At 31.6% G+C, this 18,626-nt stretch overlaps 1 protein-coding gene across 1 annotated transcript; it reads right to left on the reverse strand.

Moving 5' to 3' along the window:
• LOC109348528 lies at window positions 14,969–18,060 on the reverse strand. Its single transcript, XM_019588981.1, has 4 exons — window positions 17,681–18,060; window positions 16,567–17,396; window positions 16,346–16,444; window positions 14,969–15,192 (listed from the first exon to the last, which is right to left on the reverse strand). The coding sequence occupies exons 1-3, from the start codon at window positions 17,757–17,759 to the stop codon at window positions 16,352–16,354; spliced, it is 1,002 nt and encodes a 333-aa protein (XP_019444526.1). The 5' UTR covers window positions 17,760–18,060; the 3' UTR covers window positions 14,969–15,192; window positions 16,346–16,351.

An 18,626-nucleotide genomic window follows, 5' to 3' on the forward strand; every position in this document is an offset into this window, starting at 1 on the left:
AAGATTTATAACTGTATATATATCTTCTTGTATAGAATCCTCTCAAGTTTAAGTATATAATTGTATTGAGCTTTTAGAAGAGAAGCTACCTCAATCCTCATAAGATGCACCTCTCTGTTTTTTATAATGTAACCATATTCAAGATATTAATCATCTTACAATGAACATATTGTCTTAAATTTATATTATCAGTTGTGCATCCTTCAACATTTTGAACATGATGTAATCCAATTTAGAACATTTTGTTTCAGTACAGTTGTGCATTCTTGAATTTACATTTTCTTTTTTGTACCATTTATGATTTGATGCAGTCATGGACCATAATGAACTTGTCATTTTACCCATGAAAAAATTAATAGCATTGTTTTCATCTCCATGGTGAAGGGTGGATCTGAAAAGTAGAAATGGTTGCAATATGGTGTAGGATAGTGAAAAAACAATCATAGCTAATATTGATACAAGTATATATGGTTCTTGTATAATCTCAATCTAATGGTTTTCAATTACCAATTAACTGTACAAAATGATGCATCTGCATACTAAATTTATAGCTCAGACGATCTTTCATTTTATAAATCATTCATTCATTATTGTATTGTTAATCTCGTATATTTTCCATTGGACCACAGATCTCAAAAATCCTTCAAGGTGATGCTGAAGTGATCAAGTGGGAAAGACTAGAAGTTCCATGTGATTATGCGTGAAATTTTTACTATAGAAATATTAATGCACTTTTTAACCAAATTTGGAATGTTTCAACAATTGGTTTGAATGATACATATTATGTGAACTTATTAATATGTATTTGGAATTATTTTAAGACGAAGGTGATGATAATTTGAGATATTGGGTCCAATTTCATAGTATTAATGCTTATGTAATATAATGATTGTTAGAGAGGATTAGGAGAGGAATATGGGTGAAAATTACTTAATAAATAATTAGCCACAGTTAAACTGTGGTTAAAGTAATGGTATAAACTATCTACGGGTATGGTTCACATTAGCCACGGTTGAACCGTGGTTAAGGAAATGTTACCACACTTCTCCTAGATGCAGCTATATCGTACATTGACTGTGGCTAAATTTTTGCAAGCCACTGATTGCTAGGGAACAGTGGCTGGTGTATTTTGCCACAGGTTTTTGGTAAAATAGCCATGGTTATAACTGTGGCTAACAAGATATTTTTTGTAGTGTGTAATGGGAAGAAGGAACAATTATAATGGGAAGAAGGAAGTAATAACAACATAAATTTAACATAACATGGTTAATGAATCATAACGATCTTTTACCTTTCAACATAATTGATTTGATTAGGATAAATTTTATAGACTTTGTTTATGTAAAGTTGAAGTATTTTTAACTTAGTCCTTATAGAATTTTCTTATCAATGTGGAAGTAGAACAAGCCTTTGTCCTTAGTCTTATGTAGAAAATGAAGGTGCCAATTAAGGTTAAAATTTTCACATGGTAAGCGATAGTGCAAGCTGTTTGGCAAATCGTTTATATGTACCCAGAAACTGACATGGCATTGGTGGACTGAAGTGTTTCATGCACGTAGATAGGATAAAAATGGGTATCCCAATTCTGTTCTACCATTTTTGGACCCAGACGAATCCCTAACTAACATAGGTAGTGAATGAGTCTAGTACCTGCAAGTTTTTGAGTACCAAAGGAATTTACAAATGCTCAAAAATTCATAAAATATTTAAAAATGTAAACAACTTATATATTTATGTTTGAGTTTCCTATAATTATATATGTTATTTTAGATAATAATAAAAAATGATAATAACAATTATATGATATAAGCTCTGTTTGACTTTGCCATTTGAATTTTTACTTTGATACTTGACTTCTTTGAATTGCCTTTCATTTCTCTAATAAATGTCATTTGATTTTGTTACTATATAAAATGAATATATTATATTCTCCTATAAAAATAAGGTACAAATTTTGTTCTATCTATTACTTTATACAATAAAAAAAGCTTCTTGCAACATCAGCTTAGGACACGTGTTGCGACTTTGTGTAAAGTTTTCCCACTTAAAAGACTCCACTAATTAATGTATAGCCTCACACATCATATAAAAACACTTTTACCAATTATTTGAAAATAACTCATACATGACAATTATAATAATATTAATAATAGATAACAAAGGGATTTGATTCCCATTTCACATCCACTATTTTTTCCTTTCAAATTCGTTTCATATTCCCTTTTCTTCTCTGTTTCATATTAAGAATAGATAATAAAGAGGATTTGTGTTAACAATAAAGCCCAACCAGGAAGAAAAGTCCAGCTTGAAAGAAGAAGAATCAATAGTTAACCCAAATGCAGAAAAACAAACAACTTTCTTTTTATAGTAGTTTTTTTGAAAATTTGTTTTAACAGTTTTCTATTTTAGGCAAGTTTTTGTTAATTAGTTAGTTTCATCTTGTAGTATAAGTTTGAGTGTTTAGAAATCTGATTCATTCATTCACTTCTCTTATTCTTTCACTCAATAATAAAGTTTCATATTTTTTCTTGTTATCATCTTGTTCTCTTGGTTTGCCTAGCTAAGTTCTTCATTTTCTTTTCATCCTTTTCTTCATTCTTTGCTTCCATGATGCTTCAAATTCATTTCATATTCCCTTTTCTTCTCTGTTTCATATTAAGAATAGATAATAAAGAGGATTTGATACATTTTTCACATCTACTTTTTTCTTTCTATTCTCTGTTTCATATCTCACTTTTCTTCTCTTTTTCATATCTCTCTTCTTCTATTCGGTAGTTACAATCGAAAATACTTCCTTCATCGGATTTACTATGTCATCATCACAGAAAACATGTGTAGTCATCTTTGTTAAATCTAATATCATGATTTTTGTATCTCGCTACTAAATCTTCATCATTGTAAATTTGTTCTTATTTTATAGATATGTTCTTTACGGTGCATCTTTTTCATTGATTTTTTTGGTTTATTTTTATAGATTTGTTCTCATCTTTCATTGATTTTTGTCTATTTTTTTCATAGATTTGTTTATTTTGTAAATTTGTTCTTTAAAGTGTATTTTTTCATTGATTTTGTGGTTTATTTATTTATTGATTTGTTTATTTTGCATATACGTTCTCAATGATTTCATTATTTTTGTAGATTTATTCTTCCAATAATTCTCTTCTTTAGCGTCTGATTTACAAGGATCTCATCTTAAGAATGATCAAACCCTCAAAAATTAACAACATGGTGGTTTCTCAAGTCTAATATACTTACTTTAACTATATCACGGTTAAATATGTAATTTCCGTCTAATGGTTCATATTTGATGGGATTTTTAATAATAATTTGATTGAAATTTTCATATGATATACCCTATTAATCGTTTGATCTTGATTCTTCAGGAAGTAAGGCATCATACTAGAAGTATGAGTTTGTTATATATTGCTGAAGTTCTCTCATGGTCCAAAGCCGATTTTAGCTTTTCATAATGCTATAAGATTCTTTGTAATTTGATTATAATTTTTATTAATATTTATGGTTGTTAAAAGGTTGTATGATTAAGAAAAAATTTATCCTCTATAATTATAAAAAATGATCTATATCAACTTAGTTTTCCTCAAGTCATATAAATGGTGTTGTGCTTTTTGAATTTGAATTTGTGTATGATTTTGATAAAAGATAAATGTTACTTTATTCCATTTCTTCAGTGCCATTTACAACATTTGGTTGTGATTTCTGGTACATACCTACAATATCAACACGTACTTGAGAATTTGATCCAAGTTAACTTAAAATTTTCTATATTGTGGATCATTGGTATCTTGGCTTTATTATCAAGAACATGATCACAACTAATATGTCTGCATAATCACTTTATGAAAGTGAAGTGCACCATTGGAGATTGATCTATATTTTGATGAAGACAAACATGAAGACCAACATGAAGACAAGCTTGAAGATCATTCAACATAAAACATCCCGAGGACTCAAGTGGTTACTTATTAGACTTAGGTTATATTTCTTTATTATCTTTTTAGAAATCTAAGATGCTTGCCATAGATATTGAGTCTAGGTTAGGTAAACCTAGGTGTGAGTCTCATAATACTTAATAAAATAATTAATCCACTAAAATGAGACATCATCTAGAGATATATGATAATTAGGTTCATGTATTTGAATATATTGATTTTGTACATTAAAGGTATTATATTTAGAAATCATGTATTGCATGAGCATATATCATATACGTAGTTCACCATGACAAGTTGATTTTACAATGTTTAATGGATTATGAATTTTTTTAACCCATTAACAGACATTGTTGAATCAATTATGAATATTGTTAATCAATTAACAGAATCACAGTTTTAACAAAAAACTGAAAACCGTTATTTTCACCAACCCGTTAATCGATTAAATGAGCATCTGTGGCATAAGAATCCTTACATTTTTACATCATTCTCTCTGCATATTTTCGAGTTACTTACTGTCATATCTAGGAGAAAATATTACATGTTGCATTAGGAGAAGGATTAGATCATGCTAAGGCTTTAAGTTTCATATTCATATTGCAAGTTCTTTAAAATCCTTCTTGCATAATTCTTGTGTTTCTTGGAAATAAAAGAGATAGTTTTTAATGATTGCATAATTTCAGAAACCTCGTGCATGTACATTCATATTAGACTAGGAAGTCTTGTGAGTTCCTGACCGCAAAACGAACCAGGATAAAATCCTTGTGCAATCTTTTCTATCCCTTTCTCTTTTACATTTCAAGTTGTAATATTTCATGATATAACATGATAATTTGTATATTGGTTATATGCTATAACTAGTTTAATTCTGTGTAAAAATATTTGTATATTGCCTGATTTCTCGTAACCTACCATGCAAGAGAGCTGTTAAACAAGATTTTTTGAATAATGTTTTTACTTTGTTTAATCGATTATGAATAGTGCTTAATTGATTAACTAGACATTTTTCAGCAAGTGTGCAAAAACCCAAAAAGCGGAACTTGAGCTCCGCCACACCTATTCAACCCCCCCCCCCCCCCCTTCTAGGTGTACTCTGCCACTGATACCTAACAAGTGGTATCAGAGCTAGTACAACGTGCTAGCTCAACCGCATACGCATGATCTGAAAGGGACTACATACGGGTTCTACTAACCCATTTGGCAGTGATGGCGCATCCATTAATCGTTCTCCCGTATTCAGTGGTGATGGTTATGCCTATTGGAAGGTTCGTATGAGAATCTATATCGAGGTAGTTAACACACACATTTGGGATTGCATTATCAATGGTCCATAAATTCCACTTCATATGGTGGATGGCGAGTCTAAAGAAAAGCCTAAAGGCTTATGGACGAATATTGAGAAAAGAAAGGTCCAACATGACCTTAAGGCTAAGAACATCATTACTTCGACCTTATCTTATGACGAATTCTTTAGAGTCTCGCGGTGCCTTAATGCAAAATAAATGTGGGATATTTCGCAAATTACCCACGAAGGCACGGGTGAAGTTAAGCGCGCTAGACTAAATGCGCTTACGCATGAGTACGAGTTATTTTGCAAGCTTCCTAATGAATCTATATGTAATATGCAAAAATGTTTTACTCATGTTGTAAATCATTTGATCGCCCTTGATAAAACTTTTACTAATGATGATTTGTCTAACAAAGTTTTGCGGTGTCTTGATAGGAGATGGCAACCAAAGGTAACCGCGATAATGGAATCAAAGAACTTAGACAATATTCCATTAGCTACTCTATTTGGGAAACTCAAGAACATGAAATGAAGTTAGGGCGCTTGAGACTGAATGAAGAGTCAGAAAAGAACGGAATCACACCCAAGGCTACAAGATTTCAAGAAGATTAAGAAAGTGAGAATTCCAAATCAGATTCTGATTCTGATAAAGACTCGGATCTCCTATTTGAAAAATTCAAAAAGTATCTCAAGAAGAAAGGGGAGATGAAGAATCTCAAGAAAGAAGCTAAGAACTCGGCCAAGAAAAGCAAGATTCCCAAAGAAGGCTTCACTTGCTATGAGTGTGGAAAATCGGGCCATATGAAGCATCAGTGCCTGAGCTACCTCAAGAAAGTCGAGAACAAGAAGAGCAACTCTCGAATGTCCAAGTCAAAAGGAGTATACATTATTTGAGACGATTTCGAGAAAGATTCGACTTCAAGCTCATTCGATGAGGAGGAAAATACAAAGGTATGCCTTATGGCACAAGTGCATGAGAAGTGCACATCTAGTGATGAAGATGATTCTATTGAGGTACACTCCTATACTTCATCATGCTCTAATGACTCTCCTCCATACAATGAATTATATGCAACTTATGTCGAAATGCATGAGGAATTAAAGAAAATTATTAAAGTAAATATAGATAGAAAAAGAGTTATCTCCTTGCATGAAAACAAAATAATTGAAATGCAAAAGGAATTAGATGAGCTTAAACTTGAAAATGAAACTCTTGATCTTATCTATGCATGTGCCTCATGTGATTGCTCTACTTCTAAATTATGTCAACTCACTATATGTGATACTTGTGAGAAATTAAATGCTGAAAATTCTGTTGTGAAACAAAAACTTTCAAAGCTCACATATAGTCAAGAAAACCTTAACACATTGCTTGCTAATACAAGAAACGTTGGTAACTAATCTGGAATTGGATATAAACCTGAATCTAAGAAAAGACCATGTAGAAATCCAGTATTAGTTCATATGCATAAGAAGTAAAATAATAACATGCTTACTTGTTTTTATTGTGGTACACATGGTCACACATGTACTACATGCTTTATTAGAAAACTTGGTGTGCCAAGTGACAAATATGTTTGGGTAAAGATGAGGCAAGATCTCTTAGTTAATAACAAGAAGGGACCCAAAATAACTTGGGTACCCGAAAGAGACAAGTGAATTGTGTTTGTAGTGCCAAAGGGCATTTGAGCGTCAAGGGATAAATCAACAAAAGATGTTCTAGGCACAAGGTTGGTGAGTAGATCAAGGTGAGTAGATCAAGGTAAGTTTGAGCTATCACCAAAGGGTAAGTAAGTTAAGTCTATTAAGAAGGTTACAAAATTAATTATTGATATTGAGTACACTTGAACTAAAAAGTATATGTTATTGTTATACTCAATTCATAACATGTGATATCATAGTAAGTGCTATCAAATGTTTTAAAATGCTTTAACAAGTGGCATCATGACATGTACATTTGTTTCAAAGCAAAATTATGTTTGAAAGTGCCATGTCTATTGTATGCTTGATACCATGCTAAGTGAGTATATGCTAAATTGCCTGTAAATCTCTAAATTGTACATATTGTCATTAAATGCATGTATGCTTAATTGTTATATGTTTTCATGCATTCTAGCTTTAGAAAGTTTGTTCAATTCTGGATTAGATAGATTTTTAGGTTGTATCCCTTAGCATGTTTTAGTAAGCTCAAAATTGTGCTTAGAACTGTCAATTTTCTGTCATTAATCAATTAACCCTCAGTATAATCGATTAAATGAGTTCCAATAGCTAAAGTATTTTGAAATAAATCATTTTAATCGATTAAATTTTTTGTTAATCGATTACTTGGGCTCAATTTTTTCAGAAATTATTTTTTGTTGTTTTGTGGCTTACATCTATATTTTTTAGCCAAGTACATTTCATGGTTATGGTTGTACCTTCTTTTAGTATTCTGTAACTGTGTTGAACCTTGCTAATTATATTAAATGGAATTTGTTTTTTGCGTGAATCTTGAACATGTCTTAATTGTGTATTATAATTGAATGATTGAAATATGCTTTAAAATGAAAATACCCAACAAGTGCTAACAAGTGGTGCTAACAAGTGACATACATATATGTTTAATCATTTCATGCCTAATATGTTTACATAATGGATATGTCATGCAAAATCTGTCTATATTCAATTTTAGAGTCAAAAATCAGTGCATTTGTTTAAGCTTCTCAAACTGGTTATTGATTATGCTAATAATTAATCAATCAATTATAGTTTTTCAAAATAAATTGCTATATCTCTTCTTACTTTTGACTATGTTAATTAGTTGTTCTTTTTTATAATGTTAAAAGGGGGAGAAAAGTTGTTTGTTTGTTGTTGATGTATACACGTTATTAAAGAGAAAGGTTGTCAAATGAGCTTCCGTATTATGCTACCTACCAGGAGTACTTCTCTAAGTAATAAAGGCGAAGAAGATAAAGGGGAGAACAATGAAAGGGGGAGCAGCGCACTTTGAAAGTCAAATACACAACCTAAACCTGATCTCTCAATATTGATCATATCATCAAGATTTTCATCAAACAAAGATTTGGTAGATTTAGTGTGGAGTCTGTCATGGAGTTTGTTATCATCAAAAAGGGGGAGATTGAAAGTGAAGTGCACCATTAGAGATTGATCTATATTTTCATGAAGACCAACATAAAGACAAGCTTGAATATCATTCAACATACAACATGTCGAGGACTCAAGTGGTGACTTATTAGACTTAGGCTATAATACTTTATTATCTTTTTAGAAGTCTAAGATGCTTGCCATATATATTGAGTCTAGGTTAGGTAAACCTAGGTGTGAGTCTCACAAGACTTAATAAAGTAATTAATCCACTAAAATGAGACATCATCTAGAAATATATGATAATTAGGTTCATACATTTGAATACATAGATTTTGTACATTAAAGGTATTATATATGGAAATCATGTATTGCATGAGCATATATCATATAGGTAGTTCACCATGCATTAACAAGCTGATTTTACAGTGTTTAATGGATTATGAATTTTGTTAATCCATTAACAAACACTGTTTAATCGATTATGAATAGTGTTAATCGATTAACAAAATTACAGTTGTAATAGAAAACTGAAAACTGTTACTTTCAACAACCCGTTAATCGATTAAATGGGTACTTAATCGATTAACTAGGACTTTAGACAACTTTCTATTTAAACTGAAATCTCAACATATGTGGCATAAGAATCCATACATTTTTACATCATTCTCTCTGCATATTTTTGAGTTACTTACTGTCATATCTAGGAGAAAATATTGCATGTTGCATTAGGATAAAGATTAGATCATGCTAAGGCTTTAAGTTTCACATTCATCTTGCATGTTTCTTTGAAAATCTTTCTTGCATCATTCTTGTGTTTCTTGAAAGAAAAGAGATAGTTTTTAATGATTGCATATTTTCAAAAACCTCATGCATGTACATTCATATTAGACTAGGAAGCGTGTATGTAACTATACATTGTGTTCTATAGTGAAGAAGAAAATCTCCCAAGATCAGAAGGGGAGGCCTGGATGTAGTTTTCCACTGGACCGCAAAACGAACCAGGATAAATCCTTGTGCAATCTTTTCTATCCCTTTCTCTTTTACATTTCAAGTTGTAATATTTCATGATAATTTGTATAGTGGTTCTGTGTTATAACTAGTTTAATTCTGTGTAAAAATATATGTTATATCATTGCCTGATTTCTCGTAACCTACCATGCAAGAGAGTTGTTAAACAAGATTTTTTGCATTCTGTTTTTACTTTGTTTAATCGATTATGAACCGTGCTTAATCGATTAACTGGACATTTTTCAGCAAGTGTGCAAAAACCCAAAAAGCGGAACTTGAGCTCCGCCACACCTATTCAACCCCCCCCCCCCTTCTAGGTGTATTCTGCCACTGATACCTAACACTTTACACTACGCCAGAGTTATAGTTCGACAGCGCGTCTTTTAGATGTATAATAGCGCCTTTTGTTTGACCATAGTAGTATCTTGTCATGATTAATAGCGCTTCTAAAATGTTGTTGTATTGAATATATACAACAACGCATCACACAAAAAGCGTTGTCATATATTGCATAAATACAACAGCGCATCATACATACATCATTGTCATATATATCTTACATAAACAATGCATTTCATAGGCATTATTAACCGCGCTTATTATTGCGATGTTGTATTGCATATATATCATCTTCATCAATATTTTCATATTCTTGGTCATCAATATTATTGACGATTATTTTGTTACCTAAAAGAACAATAGATCATTTCATATCAGCTGGATCACTAACATAAAATACTTATTGAGCTTGTGATGCTAGAATAAATGGTTCATCTTTATAAACAAGTTCTATGTGTACACATATAATAAGAATGAGCAACATAACTTCTTATAGTATTTCTTTAGCAAAAGCTAAAGGATTTGAATAATAACTTTTTAATAGGCCAAAATATAAAGATGAGTTATTTATTCTAAAGGGTTTTAATTGTATATATCAAGTAACTATTTTGTTTTCTAATATCGTGATTTTATTTAAAAGTACAATATATATCATTTTTTGCTCATGATCAAAAATATTTTCCTTCTTTTCATTGTTGTTATTTTTTATTTCAGCCAAGAGTATGGTGCCAAGGTTGTGCGGGGACAATAATCATGCTCAAAAGATCATTTGCGTGAACGTTTTTAAATTGAGAAATATGTTAGAAATATATTTTGGTATTTTGGATTAATATTGTATTAGGTTAATAATTAGTTTAAAACTAGTTACCATGCATAATATGCAATTACTTTAAATTCAAATTTCATGATTAAAACATGTGTAAAATAGATTAGTTTGTTAGGAGTTAGATAAAGTTTTTCTTACATTTTCTATATAACATATTGTTTATTTCTTTGTAATTCAATACAATCAATTTCATTTAATCATTTTTTCAATCAATGAAATATACATTCATTTTTTACTCTTTGATTTCTAATATGGTATCAAAGCAAAATAATTTTGTATTTCATAGTGTAGAGGAAGAGAGTTGTTGCAGGGTACAATGAAAGAATTGTTTGAAGAAGAAAATACAATTGTTCAAATGGATACTTACACTTCCGAATTCAACAATCAGGTTTTAAGCAAAAATCAAAGAATCTTTATTCATTTTCTTGCTCTCTTTCTTTATTAATTTGTTTATATTTCATCATATTCTAGATTTTTCTCATTCTTTGACCAAGAAACCAAAATGATATTCTTGAGCAATAATATCATTTTATCTCATTTGGTTTGTTTCTATTTTGTTGGTTCTGAATGAACAATATCATTACTTTCAATTTCAATTTAGTTTCTTCTAAGAATTCTTCTATTGCTTTTATTAATTCTCTTAGCACGACTATACTAGTTTCATATGTTATATTTTGAAGAATTCACTAATATCTTAATTCTACTATATTCACTATTCAAGCATTCTATGGCTCTTCTTCTATGCAATATTTCGTGTGAAAAATTTGTTGATCCATGGTGATCAGGTCATGGATCAAGCCAGCCAAGTATTCCTAGGCTTCAAAGTGAATTTGGCACTAAAAGTGGCTGGAATTCACAGTTCATATGATGCACAAAGTCATGGTCTTGAATCAAAAATATCATGACTTCCTTCAGAAACAATGCAACACATAATTAACAAAGATCTTCTAAGAAAGGTTTTGAAGTCTTCTCCATTTAATTATTTTTTATTCAAATTGGGAGTTGTTAACATCTACTCTCCAGCTTGATGAAGATGTTTAAATATATTTTGATATTTTTTGTTAATATTGTATTGGACTAGTAATTAGTTTAAACTCACTTACCTTAGGCAACAAATCATCTTTTAAATTCAAATTCCATAATTAAAACATATGTAAAATAGATTACTTAATTAGGTAGGAGTTAGGTAAAATTTATCTTAAATTTTCTATATAATATATTGTTAATTTCTTTGTAATTATATAATCAATTTCATTCAATCATTCTTTTAATCAATGAAATACACATTCCCTTTTTCATCTTTAATTTCTAATAAAATGTGACCAAAGGTGTAAAGCCACGCACTCTGGTAGTGACAGTGTAGGAATATGTGACTAACATTACTTGTTCATATCAAAGTATTATATTATATAAGCCCTTATAATCTTATCTAATTAATATCATAATTTTTTTACTTAAATATGTATTTCGTGAGTTTTAACTTTATTTCTTATAAATAATTAGCTCGGGATTCATGGTTCGAATATGGCTCTATCAGTTTTTAAAAATTAAAATCGATACCTGAACCATGCTCACATGGGTTGAGATGAAATTTTAATCCAACATGCTAAACTTGTTAGGTATCATTGGCCTAGGAACACCTAGAGAGGGGTTGAATAGGTGTGGCGGATCTCAAGTTCTACTTTTCTAGTTTTTACACATAATCGATTAACCAGTAACAGAACCAGAATGATCAGAACAGCAACTTGCACGCACAGTTATTAACCAACACACAAATAGATATACAACAGATACTTTATGTAAGATTAACAACAACATAGCAAGGAACAAGTATGCAAAATATTAGCTCCAAACTCGCATTAAAGCATCTTGAAATATAACAGAGAAAGGGATAGAAAAGATTGCGCAGGGATTTTATCCTTGTTGTCCACTGCAAAACTACATCCAGTCCTCCCCTCTGATTTGGGAGATTTTCCTTCTTCACTATGAAACACAATATACGTTACATACACGCTTCCAAATACAAAACTTTAATGCTCCCTTCTTGGAACCCAAAGAACTTCGTCACCCTTGGTTTGACCTTTCCTAAAACCGTCTCCCAAGAAAACGTTTCCTACGCGATTCTACCCAAGCCAAGGTATCGCTCTTTATCCCAAGACCTCCAAGTCTTTGTGTGAAGAACACCTTACCTAACCGTAGCTAGGATTTTCCCAATCCTTGAATAACAATGCTTTGAGTTATGAATGAGTACTTAATACTCAGATATTACAATGAAAATCAAAGCCTAAACCCTAAGCAAGAACTCACAAGATGTCCTAGTCTAATATGAATATTCATGCATGAGGTTTATGAAAATATGCAATCTTTAAAGAACTATCTTTTTCTTTTCAAGAAACACAAGAAAGATTTTCAAAGAAACATGCAAGATGAATGTGAAACTTAAAGCCTTGGCATGATCTAATCTTTCTCCTAATTCAACACTCTCTAATAGATTCTAACAATGATGATCTATATATATTCTCTTGTGTTTTTCACTCTTCTTTTTCCTTAGCCGTTTCTGCAATTAGGTCAGTATTTATACAAAACAGATTTTGGCTATTAAAAACGGTTTTTCAGTTATGTTGTTGAAATATCAGAAAAACATACACATTAATCGATTAAGCCATGGGGTTAATCAATTAACCAATGTATTTTTAATACATGATTAAATGGTAAACTACTTATATGATATATGTTCATGCAATACATGATTTCCAAAATATAATACATTTAATGCGCAAAATCAATGTATATAAATGCATGAACCTAATTATCATATATTTCTAGATGATGTCTCATTTTAGTGGATTAATTACTTTATTAAGTCTTGTGACACTCACACCTTTTTTTTAAAAACAAAGGTGCAAACACACTCACACCACTCGATATCTATGGCAATCACCTTAGACTTCTAAAATGATAATAAAGAATTATAACATAAGTCTAATAAGACACCACTTGAGCCATCGGCATGTTAATTGTTGAGTCATCTTCAAGCTTTAACTAATTCCTTGTCTTCATCAAAACATAGGCAAACGTTGCTGATGCAATCCTTGACGCTTTGCACTCTTAAAACTAATTCAAACCACCAAGTATAGTACATTTGATTTGGATTAGTCATATTTACAAGTCAATTCGGATTCCCTAACACCCCACTCCTAGTCTAGTCTTGGATTAGAGACTTTCCTTAGCTACTTTTTAGGATTCTCAAATCCCCTGGTGTTATTCTTGTTTCAAGAATATTTTTCCTTATCAAAGAGACTACATCTTCTATCTTACAATATTGTGTCATTCCATGTGTCATGAACTATGATTAGTCAGAAGAATACTTAATAATTAAACTTTTAATTTAAATATATTTTTTCAATTAATCACAACTCATGACACGTGGAGTGGCAATGAGAAAAGATGTACTCCCGTTAATACATAGATGTCTAATGAGTAAAGGAAGTCAATTGCCACACTCTTTTTGTTGCTGAACTTCTGCATGTATGTCATAGTTTTAGTCATTGGTGCATGGACAATGATTCCTGTGAATAGAGCAATAGAGAATGTATTTGTTTGCCTGTATTTCTTTCTCTTTTGTAAGGTGTAAGCATTGATCATGGAAAGCTTCATAAGTTGCCATAAAGGTGACAAGAACAGAAAATTGTGCATCACCTTGATAACCATTTACAGCTCCTTAAAGAACATGGGTATAATAGAATCCAAATAGTATTCTCATGAAGATTCTTGTTTAAAAAGTTAAGTAGCCTTTTAGATACTTTCTAAAAGGTTCTGTCTTTTTTTTTCTTTTGACTGGATATATGACAAACATAGTTGTGAAACTAATTCTCAAGTCGAAAAAATTACTCAGAATGCAAACCCCCAACTTTCAAGATAAAATTGATTGAGGGGCGCAATTCACTTGTGCTCCAACCAACCATAGTCGAGTCGTTGATTTTACTCAGGTATAAAGCTACGAGGCAGTATTTTAAATTGTGGTCGTCATCGTGATTGGATCACGATTGCGATTACTGAGATTGTGATAACGGTTGCGGTGTGATTGTGGCCATAGCGGCTATTGTGAAGCGTATTATGACTGTTGCGGTGTGAATTATTTTGTGATAAAAAATATTTTTAAACTTGATGGGGTTCGACGCAACCAAAATATGATTCGATGCGGTTGCATTGTGATCTGATACAACAGCATCATTGTGATTCGGTGTCGCACTACAATTGCAGTATTATGCGGTTACGACAAACACTGTAACCACAATATTATGGTTGCATCACGTGATATGGTCCGCAGTTTGAATCACTGCTGAGGTGTCTCTTAGAATGCAACCCAGAAACAAATTATTAGGAAGTCTTTGGTTGGTATGCACATAATGGAAAATATATTTCATTACCAAGAGATAACTAAGACAGAAAAGATTACTCACAGAATTAAAAATGAAGTTCAGAAGATTCAAGCCTTGAGCTGTAATTGTTGCTAACACAATACAACAAACTTCTCTGTAAGTAAACAAACCTTATATGGACTATATAGTGGGGTCTGGTTGCCCATTACATTTTGGAAAAGCTTAAAGGAAACAATCTAGATCAAAATCACAAAATCTTTTAACAAAGTTCTTCCAAATCTTCACAAGTTTGACACCTTGCTTGTATTTCTGCAAGAGAAACAGAAGGAAGATATTGTCAACCATAGCTTGATTTGCATGTTCAAAATGTACACCGATATTATTCAAATAATCACCAAAGTAAGCATTATCCACAAATGACTGAAGTGTTTAGTCCTTGTTGGTCATGTGGGGATGATATGAAAACAAAGAGTTTTGTGTAAAGCAACATATAATCTTTATACATTGCAGAGACAATATGCAGAACTAAATCTTGATTTAGTTAATTATAACATGGCAACCAAATAGTTCATGAATGCATGCATTCTCAGTGATCCCTAAAAAGTCCTAAACTACGGGATCACGTTTTCAAATTATTAGACCAATAATTTTTAGCACCGTGGCCGAAGTGACTTTTGATTTTTAGTGCCCTGTGAAAGATTTAACAAGATAATCATTGTCAAAGCTTAAAGCAGAGAGGAAAAACCCTCATAAAAGATGAGCACGAAGAATGAATGAGAAAGAGCAAGTATGATGAAAAGTATGTCTCGAAGTTCAATAAAATTTTCAGGATTCGTTAGGCCTTATGATGCATGGGACCAAGAGACTCATAATATGAAATACATATCTTTAATTACAATTATGTAACAAAGTGGTTCTGAAGTTACTGATCAGTGATGCTTTCTCATATTTTTCCTCCTCATAAGACTAGTATTCAAAGGCTGATGTTACAGAAATCCCCTTAGAAAGACCATGTGCTTAAACCAAATACATGCTAATCACCTAAACTTATTCAAAATTAGTTTCTAAGCCAAACAAACTTAAAAAATTGAGCTCCAACCAAAAAATATTGCCATTAAAGTTTAACATCTTCACATCTACCAAAACTTGGTCCAAGGACCTACCATAAACCCCGCATTTAAATTTAACCGGAGTTAGACAGGTAGGAATTAGTGAATGAAGAATTACTTTGACTGTTTTGAAAGTTTATTTTAATAGTAACACTACCAAACTTCATTCTAACAATCAAAGTCATAAAAAAACCATTAACTTTCAAAGCAGTTAAAAATGACGTAAAAGTTCAAACAACTACAACCACAAATAGGAATACAGGAGGGCAGCATATCAATCTCAGCAATACAACTTTTTTATGTTAAAGAGAGTTCCAATGAGTACAACTTTAAAAGTAAAAATAACTCCGAACCTGAACTCATCTATTTGAGCCTGACAGAACTTCAAACAATCCACAGCAACTCAACCAAGAGGTCTTTCGCACCGTACGCGGAGCTGATGCTAGAAGAGGCTGCATATCAATTCAGCAAATAAAATTAGATTTAAAATGACTTTTTTACAAAATAAATAAATTCACAAACCATAATTGTGTGGTGAAACCGTGAAACTTTTATACATGAGAAAATGCAAAACCTGATTTTCAGAGTATTCTGGAGTCTCAGAATCCTTAATATGTTTTGCACTGTTAGAAGATTTAGTGAAAGTATTAGCAGAGAATGAAGCTAATACTTTGCTATCACAACCCTTTGGCTTAGGTTCCTCCAAATTTGATGCTCTAGCACTCTCATCAGTTAAGGGATATGCATGATCCTCGTTCAACTTCATAGCGAGATTGGTCACTCCTATAGAAGGGACTACCGACTTCTCTAGTAATACACTTCCATTATCATCCTTTTCTGCCTCAGACAATGAAGCCACGGCCTTAACTGAATTAACAGAAGACTCGGCAGCTGAATTACCAGTCTCCTCAACTGGTGCATTTTCAGCAATCAAAGTCATATTGGAAGGTGAGGAGTCAATGGGTTTAACAAACTCATGACATTCAATTGACACTTCAATTGAATTATAATCATGACCCTTCGTGTTTTTCTCAGCGACAGATTCATCATTTGAAGTACTACTACCATTCGCATTCCTGTAATATGATTCCTTGGCATTCTCAATTTGCTCAAAACTCAAATCTTTGCTCTCAGAACTCTGCTCAGATTTCATATCTCCCTCTACCAAAACAACGCTATCCTCTTTAACTCCTACCACTTTGTCAATCTGAATATCACTACGAATTTCTTCTGTGGACTTGGCATCAGAAGCAATTGGTTGAGCAGTTAGCGGGCCTGCCTCTTTAACCTCTTCAGTCCCTTCATTAAATGGATTTTGATGATGATTATCATCATGATCATGATGTTCCGGAGAACTAACCTCGCCGCCATCACTTCCCTTCTCATTTTGGGATTCATCATTTCCTGACATTTGTTAACCAATAATTAATCAAACCAACCAAATAAACATTAACAATAACATAGACCTAGGTACCCAACTACCCCAAACTCAAAATCCCAGTCAAATAAATGCAAAACAAGAAAAATCAATAGATACCCATCTAACAAAATAGACCAAAAAAGACCCCAAATAAAAACAAACACATAAAAACAGTAATTGAAGATAACCAACCTATGAGTAATTATCAGTTAGGTACACATGCATAATCAAAAGCTCTAAAACAAAAAAGCCAGTGGGAAAAAAATACCTTGAGGGTGATTGTTAATGTTTTTTTCCATTTGCCTCTTTCTCTTTGCAGCTTTTCTCTTCTTAGGACCTGATGGCATGATTGAAGTGAAATAAGAACTGTTACCTCTTTGTCACTGTCCCCTAAATGTCTCTACTTTTTTGGTGGGAACAATAAAGGTTCAAACTTTGAACACATACAATAACCCAAAGAGAAAAATATTCAGTCATTGAAACTGGGTCAGTGTTCTGAATATATATACAGTAAAGGGTATTAGGGAAATGAAAAGGGTAAGAGTGGTATTAGTGTTTAAACTTCAAACTTTCAAACTTGGAGCTTAACACAATAGGGAAAGTTTCACAGTTGTAAATGTAATCATGGATTTTGGTGTCTGAAGAATTCAAGGATTTGGTATATAAGGTAAGATTTTGTTTTAAGATATTTCTCTGAAAGATACTCAAATTATTTCATCTTTAACGTTTCTAATTTTCTTTCCTTCAATTATTTTTAATGTAGTCTACTCATTTTTAGTTTTTAAATAAATTTAACTAATTTATGAATAAAGTCAATTAATTATTTTCATTTTATAAAAATATATAAATAATTACAACTATTATACAGCAATATATGAAAAATTATTTTCATTAAATGATACTTTAATATGTGAAAGTAATTAAATTTGCTTACGAGAAAAAATAATAATGTTTAAAAACCATAATTGTTCAATTCGGGTTGGACCAACTGGTCCTACCAATTTGCCGGTGAATTGATCATCTAATCAGCTTGAGTTCTACTTCTGACGATTATGCATCAAAATTACTATGAACTAGTTCGACTTGTCAATTTGAACATAAAATCTGTGACTTAGTCGATCTGACCAGTTTGACCCAGTCAGTTTAAATAGTTTAAAAAAATATCAAAACAACATAATTTTGAGAGTAAAAATAATATGGTTTTTTTTAATTCA

This window comes from Lupinus angustifolius, chromosome LG01, assembly GCF_001865875.1.
Source record: "Lupinus angustifolius cultivar Tanjil chromosome LG01, LupAngTanjil_v1.0, whole genome shotgun sequence".
In the NCBI taxonomy this organism is placed as follows: domain Eukaryota; kingdom Viridiplantae; phylum Streptophyta; class Magnoliopsida; order Fabales; family Fabaceae; genus Lupinus; species Lupinus angustifolius.

Coding starts and splice junctions, on each gene's coding strand:
- LOC109348528 (XM_019588981.1), bottom strand. CDS start 17,759: ATGCCATCAGGTCCTAAGAAGAGAAAAGCTGCAAAGAGAAAGAGGCAA. Junction 17,397..17,680: donor CATTAACAATCACCCTCAAG/GTATTTTTTTCC, acceptor AACAAATGTCAG/GAAATGATGAATCCCAAAAT. Junction 16,445..16,566: donor CAGAATACTCTGAAAATCAG/GTTTTGCATTTT, acceptor ATTGATATGCAG/CCTCTTCTAGCATCAGCTCC.